The sequence below is a fragment of the Sebastes fasciatus genome, chromosome 15, assembly GCF_043250625.1.
Source record: "Sebastes fasciatus isolate fSebFas1 chromosome 15, fSebFas1.pri, whole genome shotgun sequence".
Classification (NCBI taxonomy): domain Eukaryota; kingdom Metazoa; phylum Chordata; class Actinopteri; order Perciformes; family Sebastidae; genus Sebastes; species Sebastes fasciatus.
Genome location: NC_133809.1, coordinates 5,976,238 through 5,993,786, shown reverse-complemented (window position 1 = coordinate 5,993,786; position 17,549 = coordinate 5,976,238). Strand labels below are relative to the sequence as shown.

General features: G+C 41.0%; 1 protein-coding gene across 1 annotated transcript in view; it reads right to left on the bottom strand.

Moving 5' to 3' along the window:
• The window catches only part of galnt16 (UDP-N-acetyl-alpha-D-galactosamine:polypeptide N-acetylgalactosaminyltransferase 16), a 48,442-nt gene that overhangs the window by 19,596 nt on the left and 11,297 nt on the right, over positions 1–17,549 (bottom strand). The window contains exons 2-6 of the mRNA XM_074660475.1: positions 14,870–15,051; positions 13,341–13,439; positions 13,180–13,247; positions 6,257–6,322; positions 123–244 (exon numbers count right to left, since the gene is read on the bottom strand). Coding sequence (XP_074516576.1) covers positions 123–244; positions 6,257–6,322; positions 13,180–13,247; positions 13,341–13,439; positions 14,870–15,051 — 537 coding nt within the window. The remainder of the gene's footprint in view (positions 1–122; positions 245–6,256; positions 6,323–13,179; positions 13,248–13,340; positions 13,440–14,869; positions 15,052–17,549) is intronic.

The following is a 17,549-nucleotide window of genomic DNA, read 5'->3' as shown; positions in this document are numbered from 1 at the left end:
AAAAAAAAAAAAATGTTCCACCTCTGAAATGTGTGTGTGTGTGTGTGTGTGTGAGCTGCACGTATTAAGTGTCTAATTGGAGAGTGTGAATGACGGCAGACTGCGAGCCTGTGGGTCTGTACCTCCTTCACTCTCTGGATCATGGGCTGCAGCCAATCAGCGTTGACCTCGCAGTGGCTGTCCAAGAAGGTCAAGATGGAGGCCGAGGCCGTGTTGGCTCCTCGCACACGTGATCGGATCAGACCTGAGGGAGAGCACACGGAGGAAATGACATTGAAGAAACCGGTCAAATATAAACAATTTGATAATGTTAGATTCTGCTTCACTGCAAGTTGGGATGTCGACATGTTTGATGCTTTATGCTGCAAAGAGACGGCTGAAACTAAAGCGTATTTATGAGTCATTATTAAAGGTGCACTCCACTCATTTAACATGTCATAGGCAATTTACTTGTCACACTGATAACTCCTCTCCTCCGTCTTTTGTAGCTTTTGATGTAGGATGTGTTTTTCAGTATTTTACCTATATTGGGGACTAAAAATCTGGATATTTCAACCTCAGCTGCATACATTTTTGACCATTCTTTTTAGAAACCGTCCTTTGCAAGTACCCAAATTTACGGAAGAGGGATTTAAATCAAGTCCTTTGCATTTGATTGGACCACTAAAAAGAGGTCGGGCTTCACACACACTTCCCTTGTCGCTAAAAGTTGCAGATCTATTGATCGATGGATGTCATGATATTATTGGTTGGAAATGGTTGGTACTAAACACACTTAATATTTTGTATTACAGGAAGGAAAGACAATTGGATTTTGATATAAAAATACAAAGAAAAATTATTTTTAGTCTTTTTTTTTGCATATACTGTACTATACTATAGGTGCACAACATGACCAGGGATGTGATCTCGGGGCGCTTTCACAAGCTATATTCTGTTTGGCTAGTCCGAATCAGAGTGAAATTGATACTTTTGGTTTGTTTTCTATTTAGTAATGTTCAGTTTCACAGTGCACAAATTAAAGCAAACCTAAAATTATTTGCTGAGGGTCGCGTACAAAGGAGCGAATTTATCTTTTTCATATTGAGAGTTGCCACTTCTATGCAGGGATAGATGATTTATTGCTGTCGAAGTGTTTTCACTTTGACTCGGCTACTGTGCACATGAATCCCTTCTCCTCCAGTTTATCAGGATTGACTTTATAAACGTTACTATTTCTGTTGACTTTAGTTATCAAATTCTGTATGTTCTCTTCTGTGCCCAGATGTCAAGCAAACATCTGACTTCTGCTGAAGTCCATATCAGTCCTCTCCCAGTCACGTTAACCTGTCATTTACCCGTGTCGTACGATCACTGCGTTCACAACCGTCAAAACAAACCGCACCAGAGTTTGATTAAAACGGACTAAATGTTGGCTTGTGAAAGCGCCCTAAAAGGGTTAAAAAGGCATTTTTCATAGACAGTTACCAAGTGTTGATTAATGCACCGCTCTATCTGACTCTCCTTCTCTACTTCTACTACAGTCAATTTATTGTTTTCTTTATTTTCCAACAATGCCTTGCAAAAGCTACAAGTGAACAGGTGTGATTTAGGTATGGATTGCATGTATAGGTGGAGAGGATGATTACAAAAGTGATGTTTTTTTCCAGATGTCTGCATTGCATCCTCGTCTACTCATCTGTTGACAGAAAAAAATGTGTCTTCTACAATGGATTTGTCCTTGTTTTATTAATGGACATCAATTCAAAACAGAAAGCTGTTGATCTTTGATTACAAGTGCTGATGAAAGTGATATTGTTAAATGGATAAAGTCTCTTCTGCAGTCAAACTCCATTTGAACTGCATTCAAAATCTTTTCACAGGTCACATTGTCTCTGTTTGATCAGTTTTCAGTGCGCAAGAGTTCGTGAAATATACAACCAAACAGCTCAGTGCAGAGATGCAAGGTACAGTTTTAATGAGAGTCACGTTTCCTTTTAAGTTCTGAACTATTTGAAGACCTTTGCTCATTAAATACTTGTTTTTTAAATAAAGGTGTCTTTCTTCATCAAAACAATCACTGTAATTTGCATTTAACACAGACGAATGTGGAGGAGGTTAATTGTCCTTTTTATCTGCAGCATCTTCAGCTAATTAAACAGATGCATCTCATCATCTCAAGAGTTTTGTTCCAAATTCAAAGATCATTAAAATAACAGAAACTTGTGAAACTGTTTGTGAAGATAATTGTGTTGTTTTTTTATCTGTGTTAAACCTTGATGAGGAGGTCATGTTTCTCAGATTAATTAAGATTCTTCTTGTTTTTCTTCATTTGAACAGCTCACGGCATCAGCAGGTGTGCTACATAGAAATATGAGTCATACGGAAGGAGTGATTATTTTCTACATCTTTTTTAATCAAATTCCTCGGAGGTACACTTTGTAACAAGGCAGTTCTGACTCGAACAGCCTTAAGGTGCTTTCACACCCAACTTGTTTGGTTCGGTTAAAACCCGATTAGTATGGTAGATTTGGGCTGGTGTGAAATCTGTCAAATGAACCCTGGTGCAGACCAAACAACCGAGACCACTTTAAAAGTGGGTTTCGGTCCACTTCCAAGTGCACTCTGGTGCGGTTTGTTTGTGGTATGAAAGCAAACAAACCAACCACAGGATTTTATGACAGCAGATATGTGATTTGAGCCTCATTTCAAAAGCTAAACTACTAATGAATCCATCTGCTAATCCTGAAATCTGTTCAGGAAGCGATCTTATAATTGATCTGTATGAGGCCATGTATACAAGTCAACACTTATGCACGTCAGCGCGGATATTTTCCCTGAGTAAGAGGTCAAAAGTTGTTAAAACTGCTGTGCTTGTATCCGACTCCTTGTTCTTTGTCAGTTCATTAAGTCCATTAAAAAGTGTGTGACAGTAATAAGCCCCTAATCATAGCCTACTGTACAAGACGTCCGTGCGCTCCCCGTCGTTCGCACCAGTCACCGGGAAGCGCGCAAAGGTGCTTTTGTACAGTCCTGTCTCAACCTCTTTATTCAGTCATTATTAATGACATGCAGTCGATTTGCAGTCTAATAATACTAAGAATGCTTATAATCAGTTTAAAGAACATAAATATGCACATCAAAAGCATAAAAATTATGCATAAACATCTGTCAGTCACTACCAAAATCTGTTTGATTTCCCCACGTGGGTACCGAGGATGCAAAAAAATAAATATAAAAAAATAAAACTGATTAATTTGCGATGAATCGCGATTAAATATTTGAATCAATTGAAAGCCCTGGTCCAAATACAGTTTATTATTATTATTATTATTATTATTATTATTATTATTATTATTATTATTATTATCATCATCATCATTGGTCCCGACTAAAGGTGTAGCACCCTTAAACAACGAGTTCATGCAGTATAAAGCTGAACAGAATAAACAGTATAGTGTCTATAAAAACACAAAAAGGCTTGATAAATAACACACTAGCAACACACAAAGTACAAAGCACTACAGAAAAATGAACAGCATCCTACTAAAACATACTGTAGTGCCAAAGTGCCTTTTTTTTATAAACCTTTACTTCCAGGATGAGGCTTGTTACTTTCAATATTTTTGTTATTGTCAGTAAATCCCATTAAGGACCAAAACCAACACTGTGTGAGTCAGTAAGTCTCTTAATACTTTCTCACTTCCCTGCCCTGCATGTGGCTCTCAGCTCCGAGCAAATCTTTAAAAACAGGTCAAGAAAACATAGTTTTATTTTTAGAAAAGGCTCAGTCATTTCCCAACACAACTGGGATCTGCAGTTTTCAACAAATGTGACTCAACCCGGAGAAAACTGCGTTTGTTAGAGACTATTTTCAGTCACAGATTTGGTTCACTATAGCGACTATTTACAGCTGGGAATGTCCGATCAAGGCATTTTTTTAACTGATCGGTATCGGTTATATTGAGCCTGATCCAATACTGCAGCCGCCGTCATCTCTCGAACTCTCTGACATCCATCTCTCTTTCACTCCGCTGAGCTCCGAGCTGGAGCTGAGCCCCGCCGTGGCAAAACACCACACACCATAAATGACAGAAAAACGCAGTATGGGACTGTTAATTTATTTCATTTGCCTAATTTATGTGCACTTATGTGTCATTTCGGCTCAGTGTGAGTGTCTCTTGAGTTTTGCTGTCATCTATGGTGCGTGGTGTTTCACCGCAGACAGGCAGCGGTGGAAAGTCGACGACAGCCACACTCACCACGCCACTGCAAGTGCAATAAAACCACCGCAAGCAAAAAGCCAATAAGAGTAATTTAATAATGTAAACCGCGCAAAAGATTTACATCCGACATATATATTTTTGTTTTATTTGCACTCTATATATTTGCTCTATTTCCTCTATAATAAAATAATTTGAGAACAACTTTAAAACTCAGGAATACAAATTGTTTACGAGAGTTGCTGTTTCTTAGAGTTTACGGATGCTGCATGTCAGATATTTATTGGCACTTTATTCCACAAAAGTCTGCCTCCTCATGCTTGTTTGTTGTAACTGTGGGTACATTTAAAGCTCCAGTGCTTGATGACCTCAGGCAGCAGTTTGACGCATTAAAGGAGTCAATGATGCCTGAAGGTGTGAAACCATTAAGAGCTGCAGAAAGTGGGAATCAAATCTTAAAATCAGTTGTCTTTTACCTGTGTTGAAAATCTTTGTATTTCTGGGGTCATCCAGTTAAAGAAAACTAGTGAGTATTGTATATTTTCACCTAATAAAAGCTAACATAAAGATTAAGAATATTCTGACATGGATTTGGAGACCGTTTTAAAGAAGACTTGAGCTCGCTCCGGCTCGTGAACCTCGGATGCCAGTCGGGAACCGCTGGCCTATATTCAATATGCTTATGTTTTGTCAGCATGTGGTTGGTAAGCCCAAACAAAGTCTTCAGTCTGCAGCGAGAGCAGCAACACAGGCAGAAACCTGAGTAAGAGGGATTACTGTTAAGACATCCGACAAATCAGCAACACCGGTTCTCCTGGCTTTTAGTTTGGCTGAACTTTCTTGTTTTGTAAATCGAGGATTTAATCTAATTCAGGGATTCATTTAATTCAAATCAGAAACACATGGGTGGTGAAACAATGCTTTCATGTTGTTCTATAGTTTTTTTTCTACATTTTGTGTTTTTTAATACGGGGATGAACTGGACAAAACTCTGTAGAGCTGATACCCAAATGTCAGGTTTATGCACCCGTACACAGGAAGTGACAGGTGCACAGAGGGACTTTGGTTCTTTAGTGTTGATTATGGCTCTGATATATTGGCTATACAGTCTGGCTAAGTTATGTTTTTGTTACCTGTAGTGCCAAAATGATTAGACAATTGATTGACTGACAGAAAAATAAATAAAAATCGATTTTGATAACAGATTAGGAATTTATCAAGCAAGAATGCCAAATATTCTCTGGTTCCAGCTTCTTTTCATCCATTTATTTCATTGTAAATTGAATATTTGGGGGTTTTGTTCAGACAGAATGGGCTCTTAGAACTTGTGATGGCTATTTTTCTCTCTTCTTTCACATTTTATTGACTAAACAATTAATTGATAAATTGAAAAACGAAGAATCGACCGTAATTCATCATGGAAATTATTGGTAGTTGCCAGTTTTCTTTGGTAACTGCACTGAAACTGTATTACTTTGTCTATTTTTATTTTATATCATGTTATTTTAGTTTATTACACAGCTTTGATGAATACTTGATTCTGATTGATCAATCACAGCATTCTACGGTCTGTTATTTCTTTATAGCAGACCGTTGCTATGTATAACAGACTGTTGCTATGGGCACAATACCGATGTTGGACTCTGGCGGACCATTATATGCCACAAATTATTGATTTCTTAAGTAAACAGCCTAGTAATAAGCGGGATAATGTATAGCGAGCCGGTCATTGTTGTGAAATAAACCCAGACAGGGTGATTAATTGATTTAATTAATGATTCATTATTTAGTTTTCCTACTCGTAATGTTTTTTAAATGTTGCTCTACTGCATTTATTGGTCTTATTTAAAGCGGTTTGAGTTGCTTCTGTTTTATAAAAGGTTCTGTACTAATAAACTGGCTTTTTTTGCCCTTCAATTAAGTTACTATAATATGGACTGCTTAAAAACGTACCACATAGATCATCTTTAAGCCCAGTTTCTTTTCCATTAAGCCAATTTGCCTCCCCCCCACCCACCAGCACCCATCCCTCCCCCCGGTCCCTCCACACTCACCCTCTCTCCTGCCGTTCCTCAGGCAGCGCACTTTGGGGATCTGAGACAGCAGCTGGCAGTCCTCAGCTGGAGGAAGAGAGCAGAGGAGATGATGGGATGTTATGGTGGAAGCAGAACACACACTGAGAAACACATACCTCCTCATCGCCTCGTCTCACTCTGTCACTCACAAATACACCACAATGTAGCGCACTTAAACATGCATAAACACTGTCACACAAGCAGATAGTTACACAGATACACACCCTCTCAGTAAAAGCCACTCACGCCACAGAATAGCATGACCTCAACACATCCCATTCAAACACAGCATCCATCAGTGATCCATCGCAGTGCTGCAAATAATCAGGAACACATAAATTCAAAAAGCAGCTCAGGGTGACTCAAACAAAAGAGCTTCATTTCACTGGATAATTAAATTCAAAACCCTTTTTCCATAAACAAATCTAGCGAGCAGCTCATTCCCATCATCCACTCCGTTTCTACATGAGCAATCTCTGGCACAGAACCTTTTGTTGATGCGTACGGATGGACATCATTACAAACAACACACAAACATGGGTACACACATCCTTGAGAGGATTAGCATTAGCGGCAGAGAGTGAGTGTGACCTTGCTGAGGGATTGTGGGTAGATCAAGCAGAGACCCCCCTCCTCCAGCAGTGATACAGCCGTATGCTGACAGAAACAAGCATGACACGTTGTAATCCTCTTTGATTAAATTTGCTGTGTGTACAAACTTGTTTGTTTGCATTTAAGCTGTCGTATCACAGGGGACGTGTGTGTGTGTGAGAGCAGGAGTATATTAGTTGTTTAGTGGCGCTCATAAGGAGGGGACAGCTGGTGTGTGTGTGTGTGTGTGTGTGTGTAGTGAAGAGGAGGGGGGCTTTAAGCTCTCAGGGATGAAGAGCAGAAAGTCATAGATCACACCCACTGAGCAGATGTTGTATACTTGTAGCCAGATTGTGTGTACATGTGTGTGAGTGTGCTTGCATACATTATACAGTTAGATGCATTCATACTTGATTCTGATTGGTCAATCACGACATTCTCCGGTCTGTTATTTCTTTATAGCAGACTGTTGCTATGTATAACAGACTGTTGCTATGTATGGCAGACTGTTGCTATGTATAACAGCCTGTTGCTATGTATAACAGGCCGTTGCTATGGGCGCAGTTCTGATGTCAGACTCTGGAGGACCATTTTTGTGTCAAATTATTGATTTCTTAAGTAAGTAGCCGTGTAATAAGCAGGATAATGTACAGCTAGCGGGTCATTGTTGTAAAATAAATCCGTTCACGGTGGTCTGGGTGGCCTGTCAGGGTTTATTTCACAACAATGACCCACTAGCTATACATTCATGGTTGGAAATTAGTCCCAGCCACCAGACAAATGCTGGTAAAATATGCAAGTGGCTGCTAGATTTTTTTTATTCACTAGCCACAGTGACAGGTGGACAAAAAAGTTTAGTTCCAACACTGTATACATTACCCCTTACTTTTAATATGAAATATGTTCACACATAATTTAAAACGCCAGACTCCATACAAACATTTACAAATTTAAGTTTTTTTGTCAATGGGAGCTCCCGTCCCCTAACCTGACCCTGTCAGATGGTTTGTTACACAGAACCATCTGAGAAGCCGTCATGGGAAACTGTTTGGGAAAGGGCAGGCACTTTCAAAAAAAGACTTGGCGGGTGATTGGATAAACCATCTGTCAATTACTCAACTCTTGCAGAAGCCAGTTGGACTCGGGAGAAGAGCGAAAACATCTTTTCCGTCGAGAAAAGCCTTCAGGGCTGTTCTTTGCTCTTCTGTCAATGAGGAAATACTCTCCAGTTCTGATATAACTGATGCAACTGCAGCAGCTACTCTAACCTCTAACAAACAGTTGCCTCTACGTGTCGCGTCACACACACACACGCCTAACCCACGCACGTAGCTGCCAGTAGCTCCGTGCTCTGGCTTGCTGGACACGAATGCATTACTTGAAACCTGACAAGATGGATTTTCGTGTGAGATATGTGATCCCCTGTGACATTGCGAGAATCCACCTGCCGTGCAAGGTAACTTGTCCCCCCCCATAGTGCACGATGGAAATAAAAGAGCTTCTCCTAGCTGATGAAAAAAATGTCTATATCAACAGTTCAGCAACAAACAAATAAAGTACAAAAAATATGACACAAAAATATGTGAATTTGGCAAATTGAATTATAGCATTATTGATCTTAAGTTTGAGGTGTTGACTGGTGTAATTTGTGCCTCCTCGTGCATGATCTCCTGTCAGTACAACACTGTAAAGGCCATTTGATTTCTCGTAACTGCCAAAATAGTGCACGTTAACACCAGCACGTAGTGTTAACCGTGGTGTATTCTCGTCTCACCGCTATTGGAGTCACATGCTGTCGTCTGGACACACAGTAAAGATCACTGTCCTTAACGGAGGACGGTGTCCTTATGATTAAGGCAAGCCTTAATAGGATTACACTGAAGCAGGACGATCCTTCCCTCTGCCTGCTGACCGCTGACCGACATCCTCCTCCTCTTCCTCCAGACGTCTGCCTGCTGGGTCACATCTACTGCCCAGCTCACACTCTCACTGCCTCCGCTGACTTAAATATATGTCTAGTCATTCTATTTTGTCTTGCTAGTTATTTGTCTGAATACACGAATAATCTTTAAAAGAGGACAACAGAAAACAAATACGTACAAAAAGTATTGTATTAGGATGCTTTTTGTAATTTGGGTGAACCAACCCTTTTAGGTTTTCAACACTAAGATGTACTGGATGTTCTTTTTCAGCCTGGGTGGCTGTAATTGTTACTCCTACAAAATTAGACCTGACAAGCTGCTACATAGACGCTGAAAGTGGGAAACACATTTCAGACCTCTGTACATTAGGTAACAGAAACAAGGACACTTGTGTTAAAGTGTTTTCTGCTCTGACGGGACTGAATCAAGACTGTGAAATCAATGATTTACTGTAGGAATAAGCCATATTAAAAACCAGACTCTGAAATGCTTTATAAACAATCTAGTAACATTTATGGTTCACAGTGTGAGAATCCATTTTCATTTAAACATAAAAACCTTCTCCAGCATAGCATGTTTTATCTCTCAAAAGATTTCAGCTATTTTGCCTTCATCAGGGCGGCATCAGAGGTTGTTTCTGTATCTTTATATATACAATTCATCGTCTTGTCGTCATGTTACTTAAAGGGCAAGTCCATTATTTTAGTTTTTTTTTATCATTCTGTAGCTTCCCAGTGGTGTTCCTTATGTATTCAAATCTGAACATTCATATTTTGGTTAAAGTATGTTTTAGCATCAAAATGCTATTTTCCCAAGCCCTTCCAAGAACTTTTTCCCACGTGACCTGACGTAGGTTTTTTCATGATGACGGTGCTACATTATACAGTATATATACATCCTTATAGTCAGTCTATTAACGTTACATACAGTTACTAAGATGCGGTTGGCGTGCTCCCAGTTTGGAGAAGCAGACAGGAGTATCGACACAGAAGCTAAGCAATGTACTGCTGTGGACTGTGTGTTAGTTTGGATCCAAAAATCACACAATAACTCAACAAACTAACCGATCGATGCAGCGGTAGACCAGCAACAAACGGCTTCAGTTCCCCGTCGGAAAGGGCTGTCTGATGGGGGGGTAAAGTGGTGAAAATATTCTAAATATAGCGTACATATTGATTTTTTTGGGTGGCTAAAATACGTTTTTCTGCTGTTCCTGTCCACAGCAGAAAACTGAAGCCGCTATATCGCTCTCTTCAAAGCCACCAGACTACATTCACAAAAACAGTAATTTTACTTCCTTTACCTTTACAAGAGTAAACATACAACCTCAATCAAAAAATCCAAACTAACCCTTTCAGTTATTTCCAACTTAACACAGCTAACTTTGACTCCGCCAGTGCTAACGTTCACATTATTCATAACCTTATTGTTTAGCTATGATTTGGTAACCTACGCCACTGCTTTTTGCAATGGCTGAGTGACAGCAGTAACAGAACACAGATGGACCCGCCCTTTAAAAATCACTAAAGAATGTTTGTTTTAGTGGAGATTTATATGATTAATTGATGAAGAAACAAGGAAAAAAAACACCCTGATGAAGGCGTAATAGCCCAAATTGTTTGGGATATAAAGCAGGGTCGAGCTGACATCTCACTGTGTGTGCGGTCTCAAAGAAAAAGAAACATGTTGAGTTAACACATCATGTAGCGATTTGAGGTTTTTAAGAACATGCTCGACCTCCTGCCTTCAAACCGCAGTTTTATACTTTACTTTTCTTTGTAGGGATTACTGAGACTTTAAATAAAACACAGCATTAGAAAGTGGCAACACGGAGAGACCGCAGAGAAGAGCTGGAGGAGACAGAGCAGTCGGCTAATGGGAGGCTTATTTTGTTCACAGACAGAGTCAAAACTAAAAGCCACAAACTGGAACCAAAGTGTTTGAGTTTGAAACGGTTTCACATGATAATTAATGCTGAACATTTAAACCCGAAGCAGGGAGGAGGTTAAAAGTCTTGCTCAAGGACAAGATGCATGTTGGCTGTAACGTCTTGGTGTGTGCAGGTAAACTGGCTGCAGCAGAGGGAGAATAAACAAGGCATTAGTGAGCTGATAGAGCCCCCGCTGCTACTGCCGCTGAGACGCTACTGTTGAGATGTCTGGCCGGCTCTGACACCTCAGTGTGTCTCCATGTGTGTGTGTGTGTCGGTGCCTGAGTACACGGTGAATGTAGGTCACCGTGCTGTTCCCACAGACAGAAGATGCATGTGGTGGTAATTACAGAAAGGGCTGTGGACAGTGTAAAGCATGAGCTCGTGTAATTCTTCTGCATAATGCTGACAAAGGGGGATAATTACTAAAAATGTGGTTATCCTCTAATTACACGGTCCTGGTCAGCATAACCTGCAGTTTATGGTGCTATTAACCGATTTGTTTTCTAAATGTCAAGGTCAATTCTCGTATTACATAAAAACTAAGCTGCTTCTCGTGGCGGTAGCATCTCCGGCTCATTTCATGCCTGTATTTTCATCCCTCAGCAGCTTCACTGATCAGTTACATAATAAGTGAGCAAATCTTCACCTCCTGATTCAATCTCTGATTCTCCTGTGATATCAGACGTCGGTGTGACTCATCTTCAAAGCCGCTCCTGTCTCTTGACATTATCCTCGCCCTACATTTCCCTATTATTTGGCCTTCTCATTCGCTGAAACATTCCTCTGACATTTGCATCACGTATATTCATAGCAAAAAGACCTTTAAGGGTGACTTCAGTATGTTTCAACCTGAATCCTATTTTCCATGTTTTTCCATCTAACGGACTAATAAGGATAACAAGTTCCGAAACTGTTCCAGTATTGCTTTAGATGGCTTCAGCTAAACGAGCGTTAATGTAACATTACGTCGACTAACAGTGCTTGTTTTCACCATGGCAGGCTCTGATTGTTATTATAAGTGTCTGACAACATTATGGAAAGAGTCTCGCTCAAGGAGAAGTCTCGTTCTGAAATCTGGCGAGGTGACGTGTTGCTGGAAGACAATGATGGAATAGTGGAATTCATCCATGGTGGAAAACAAAGCGAGAGCCAGCCGGACAGTTTGTTGTGTTGGAGTACAGAAAGCGTGGCTGAGTGTTATCTAAAAGACTTTCAATGTCATGTCTGAATATTTAGATGATTTAATCAATGTGGTCTTTGAATCTGATGAGCGCCCGTATTTATTTGAGCCAGAGTATACGGATATTCAGATTTCACAACGAGACTTCTCCTTGAACCCTGCTGACATACGATACATTTTTAAGTTGATATGACAAACTTGTAAGCAAACAGTTTCTCATTCACACATCCAGCAGACACGAGACAACATCCTGATGAATGCAAGTCTTATATTCTGATATTCTCCACCAACTCCTGAGGGAAATATCCAACACGTTCTCATCCCAACTCGTCATATACTGACACTTCGTCAGGCCCCTCAGCATTACTCTTTTCGGTCTGATTAATGTTGTCAAGTAAACATAAACACTTGCTTAGGTTCAGACAATAAAACCACCACAGTTAGGTTTAGGAAAAAACAACACGGTTGGGTTTAGAACTACTACGTTTGCAGGGGACATGAACGAACAGCTGACTGTAACGTGATGTACGGGATACCAACAGCGGCCTCCTGAATGAAAGCCTTGTGTCTGTTGGATTCATCCACCTCGACCCTCCCGCCCACCCGGTGTGTCTCTTTTCTCTCTTAAAGCTACGTCACCACACTCCCGGCGCACTTTCCCTGAGTGTTTATTATTGACGTGGATGGGTTTACATTGCGGTTAATGGAAAGCCCGGTGCGTCTCAAGGGGGCCTTAAGCGTTGTTATCTAACGCCGACAGTCATGACAAAGCATCGGCATTTGACGCCCTGGGAATGAGAGCGGGCTGAAATATCTGTCTCTTTAGCTGCTAAATGTTACACAATGTCGACCACCTAGTCACCAACTATGTCTGTCTGCTGTTTGGTGCTGAGCAGGTAGTGTACAGGGGGAGTCTTTTTGCTGAAAACAGCTGCCTGCTGTGGTTGACAATGACGTTGATGAGATCGGCGAGAGTGAACCAGAACAGTAAAACCAAAACAATGAGCTGAATGACACTAAAACGCTCACTAAAGCTGAAGGGAGCTGCGGAGTCGGTGGATAATGCTCTGAGGGTTCATCACCTTTCATATACTAGTAGTCATGTGATCCACAGTTAATATAAAAATAATGATTATAGGCGCTTTAAAGATGCTGTGTTTTTATAAAAAACTATCATAAGTAATTTGCGTAATTATAAAATGTAAACTCCTCAAATTCCCAGAAACAATACAGAGGACAGAGGCTCCATCATCAATAAAGACAAACAGAAACTCACGGTCAGAGCTGAAGTCATCTATCAGGATTATTTCTTGGATCAGAGATGGAGGACTTCGCATCAGGACACTGAGAGGGAGAACGAGAGAGAGACGGAGGTCAGAAAAACACGAGTCAATGTCGCTCCAGACTAATGTGGTCGTTTGTGTTCGGCCTCATTACCTTTTGATCGTGCGAAGGAGAGTAGAGCGAGCCTCATTGTGGAAAGTGATGATGATACTCGTGGAGGGAAGGTCTGTGTCATAATTCAGAGACGCGCACCTAGAGAGAGAAGAATTCATCACACATTCATCACACAGTAAGAGAAGGTTCACTTTCTTCCTCTTTAGAAATCACATGTATTTGTTAAACTGAACACACACTCATACTGGGCAGCTGTGATTAGCAGCGGTGCCCTGTGGAGTTGCCTCAGCATCGTTGCTGTAGTGACAAGGAAATATTTGGTTGCCAGGCAACAACTGCACAGATTTCTGACCCTTTACTTTAATCTGCTACCTGTTGCTGGGAGCTATAATCCCCGATCAGAAGACATGGAGATGAATCAGCTATTGTTAACCAATTCACCGTTTTGGTTACAGCAACACAATAACATGGTTCATTTGTTTCTTGTTTAATGTCTGAGTCTTTATCCAATTATTTTTATATTTTTCACCAAAGACACTTCTATTACAACATATTTTCTCAACATGTGGTGAAGCTGTCATTTCATCCTCCACTGTTTGAAACCAGGCGGAGAAACAGATTGCCAGTTCTTCACCATAAGCCTCTTGGTATCTGTATCTTGAATTCAAAGCAAGTGTTAAAGGGACTGTTTGTAACTTTCTAAGCGTATAAATGTACCGTTTCGGGACACATGCGCGCTCGCATATGCGCGCTCGCGTGTGGCCGCTGTCTCTGCTCCTCTGCCTGCTTGCCTTCACTCAGACAGCGCGCGCGTTCTCGCGTACTTGCTCCACCTCTAGACGTGAACGCGCGCTCACTCCACACTGCAGAAGAGTTAGTAGCTCTGAGAATATCTAGTGAATGCACAGTGGACGTTTGGGCAGAAATAAATGCTGCAGCTCCTCCAGACCAACAGAGGTTTTCCGTGTTTTGTGAAGTGACGAGGCTCTGCAGGGAGAAACGTTGTCGTCTCGTTACCGACCGGGTGCGGGTGTCTTCCTGCTCACTCCGGCTGCGGGCGGAGACTACGGCGTTTCTCGCTGCGGAGCCCCGCTGCCTCAGGCTGAGGCAGGAAAAGCCAACACTAGGATCAGCAGTGATTCATGGACAGACCTTCGTCTGGTCAGCTAACATTACTGCCAAGCAGCTGAAATATAGAGTGATATTGTGGTTTTAGCTGACGTGTGTCGCCTCACTGTTTTGAGCGATGCTCGTTCAGGTATATTTAGAGCGAGCAAGCGCGAGCCCGACGCTGACTTTCGTTGACTTAACGGCCACAGGTGTCGCTGTTAACAAGCATTTCTGAAAGTTACAAATAGTCCCTTTAACATTATTTTGTCCACCCCGTGTGTGTGTGTGTGTGAGGGATACAGCCTGGAGTGAACCTTTAGGTGTACAACAGATTTTTCCAAGCAACTCAAAACCCATGTGCAGGCTCAAGGAAGATTAGTCCTCAATCTCCTTGTGCCGATCATAGCGGACAGACAGACAGACAACACCTGGCCTGAGGAGGCGTTAACCTGGCTCACCTGTAGTGTCGGGTGTCTCTGATGGCTCGCTCGCTGCCCAGCCGGTCGCTCTCCTGCAGGTTGAAGGCGTGTTCTCTGTACGGGTCGTCCCCCGGCTTCAGCTGCTTCGCCGCCAGGTAAGCCTTCTCATCGAAGCCGCCCAGCAGCTGTCCCTGCTGCTCCGCCCGCGGGGGCTGGGTCACCTGCAGAGGACACGACAACAAGGTGTGTTTACATGTTCACATCCGCCAGAAAAACAAGACATTAAAACAATGTACAAGTAGGAATAAATTAAACAAATTCAAGTCAAAGAAAGAATAAATGATCATAATCTAAGAATGTTGTGGGTTTTAAATGACATACAAGCACAAATCCACTCGCTGTCGCTCATGTCAACACACAGAGGTGCAAACACAGCAGCACAAATTGTTGTTGGTGTCAACGCTCCACTCCTTCACTGTCAACAAAATATGCTTCTGCCACATCTGTTATTACTGTGGAACAGCTGCACGCCACATGAAACATCCTCACAAAGGGTCTGTCTGTTTTAATAAGTTCTTCAGAACAACAGACAGCATTTCATTTTTTAAATTCCACTGTTGGTTTTGAATAAATTTCAGAGACCTTCAGGTCAAAAATCTTTCTCAGCGTATAAAACAAGACCAACTAAATATCTAACAGAGGTAGAAACTCAGATATTGTTCAAACACGATGTTTAATGATTTCTCATGGAAACTGTTGTACTACAAATTTTTATTTTTTAAACACTTTAAGGACCTCTTGTCCATGTTCGCTTAAAAATTTAGATCGAGGCGTATACTGTATATTTAATTAGGACTGCATTATTTTCCTCATTGATTGATCTCTTGATTATCTTTTTTAATTAAACGTTTGGTCTATAAATGTAGAAAATAGTAAGAAAAGCCCATCAGCTGCTCAAAGAGCCTGAGGTGATGTCTTCAAATTGCTTGTTTTGTTTGACTGACAATCCAAAACGTAATGATATCAAACTGCAGACTTTGAGATGTGGTTGAAAGCCCTGGAAAAAGCTACTAAGTAGACCTTGAGTTAAGATTTTTTACAGCTGAAACAATTAATTTGAGGGAAAATTTATCTTCAACTATTGCTAATTGATTCATTTTATAAATAAAAATGGCAAACATACTCTGGTTCCAGCTTCTCAAATGGGATATTCAGTTGCTTTTCTTTTTATATCAGTGTAAACTGTTTGTTCTTTGGATCTTGGACTTTTGCTTGGACCAAACGAGTAATGTGAAGATGTTACCTTCGACACTGGGAACCTGTGATGGGCACTGTCACTATTTTCTGACATTTTATAAACTAAACAATGATAGAATAATCTGCAATGAAAATAATTGTTAGTTGCAGCCAACAAACTGATGTTTTCAAGGTCAAAATTGAGCTTTCACGCTCCACAAAGATATTCAATGCATATTGATAGATAGCATTTTAGAAGCTGGAATGTTTTTGTTTTTTTCTTGACAAATGACTCAAATGATTAATAGATTATCAAAATTGTTGATTAAATTCCTGTTGATCAACTTATTGATTAACGGTAACTGGACTTCCATAGCGCTTTTCTGCCTTAGCGAATAAAGCATTTTACAATTTCACTCTCATCCCCACACACATACTATGTCAAGGTGCTGGGCTGATAATTAGGGTTCAATGTCTTGCTCAAGGACACTGTGACATGTTGACAAGAGGAGCTGGGAATCGAAAAACCAACCCTGACATTCATGTACAACTCGCTCTGCCTCCTGAGCCTCAGCAGCCCAGATTTACCAACAAACTGTTCCACCACTATATTCAGGCAACGTCTGGAAAGTCTTAAATCCATGTACAACAAGTCCTCTGCTCCTCTGTGGTGCTGCCTGCACTGCAATCCTGCTGCAACACCGCTCATCTGAGAATTAAACCATGCTCCTCTATTACACTCACGTTTAAGCCAGTCTGAAGTGAAGCATCAGCCAAATGATTAAAATGTAAATGCTACTTTCCTATTCAGGTCAGCGTGTCAGTGTTAACGAGGCAAAATGGGATGGCCACTCATCAAGTCAGACTGTATAAAATCCTCAGTAATTAATGGATTTCCCCCGCAAAGAGCTTTAACACTGCTGAGTGGGAGGTAAAAACAGCCAATGAATACATAAAGGCAGATGAGAGTAGCTGTCATCAAAGAGAAGCAACAGCGAAATGGACAGATGGGAGACTGGAAGGAGAAAAGAGAAGTAGAGGATGAAGCGTTTGTTCTGTGCTGCTTTATTAAAGGTCGGTGTCGCTGGAGGATTTACAAAAAGCTCCTGAGCAGGTTCAGGTGAGACTGACCTCATTTTCAGTCTCTCCAGGGAGGCAGGATGAACGTTTCAAGGATCCACACACAAAATATGTCCGCAGTGCAAGATTAATGTTGACATCACAGTGTTGCCATCAGCTCTAAAAACCCACTGTACACTACCTGCGCAAAGTCAGCATCTATAGCAGGTGAATATAGTGGCGCTTTTAGCAGCTACATTGACAGATATATTCCTCAAAAGTTGCAAAACAGAGATAAAAGAAAGTGAATATTGGACTAAAATTCATCAGGTGGACAGAAACACAACTCCAAAAGAATGAAAGCAAATGTACTAAATACAATTTTGAATTTTCTACTTTAATTTGGATGGACAAAAGTCTAAAT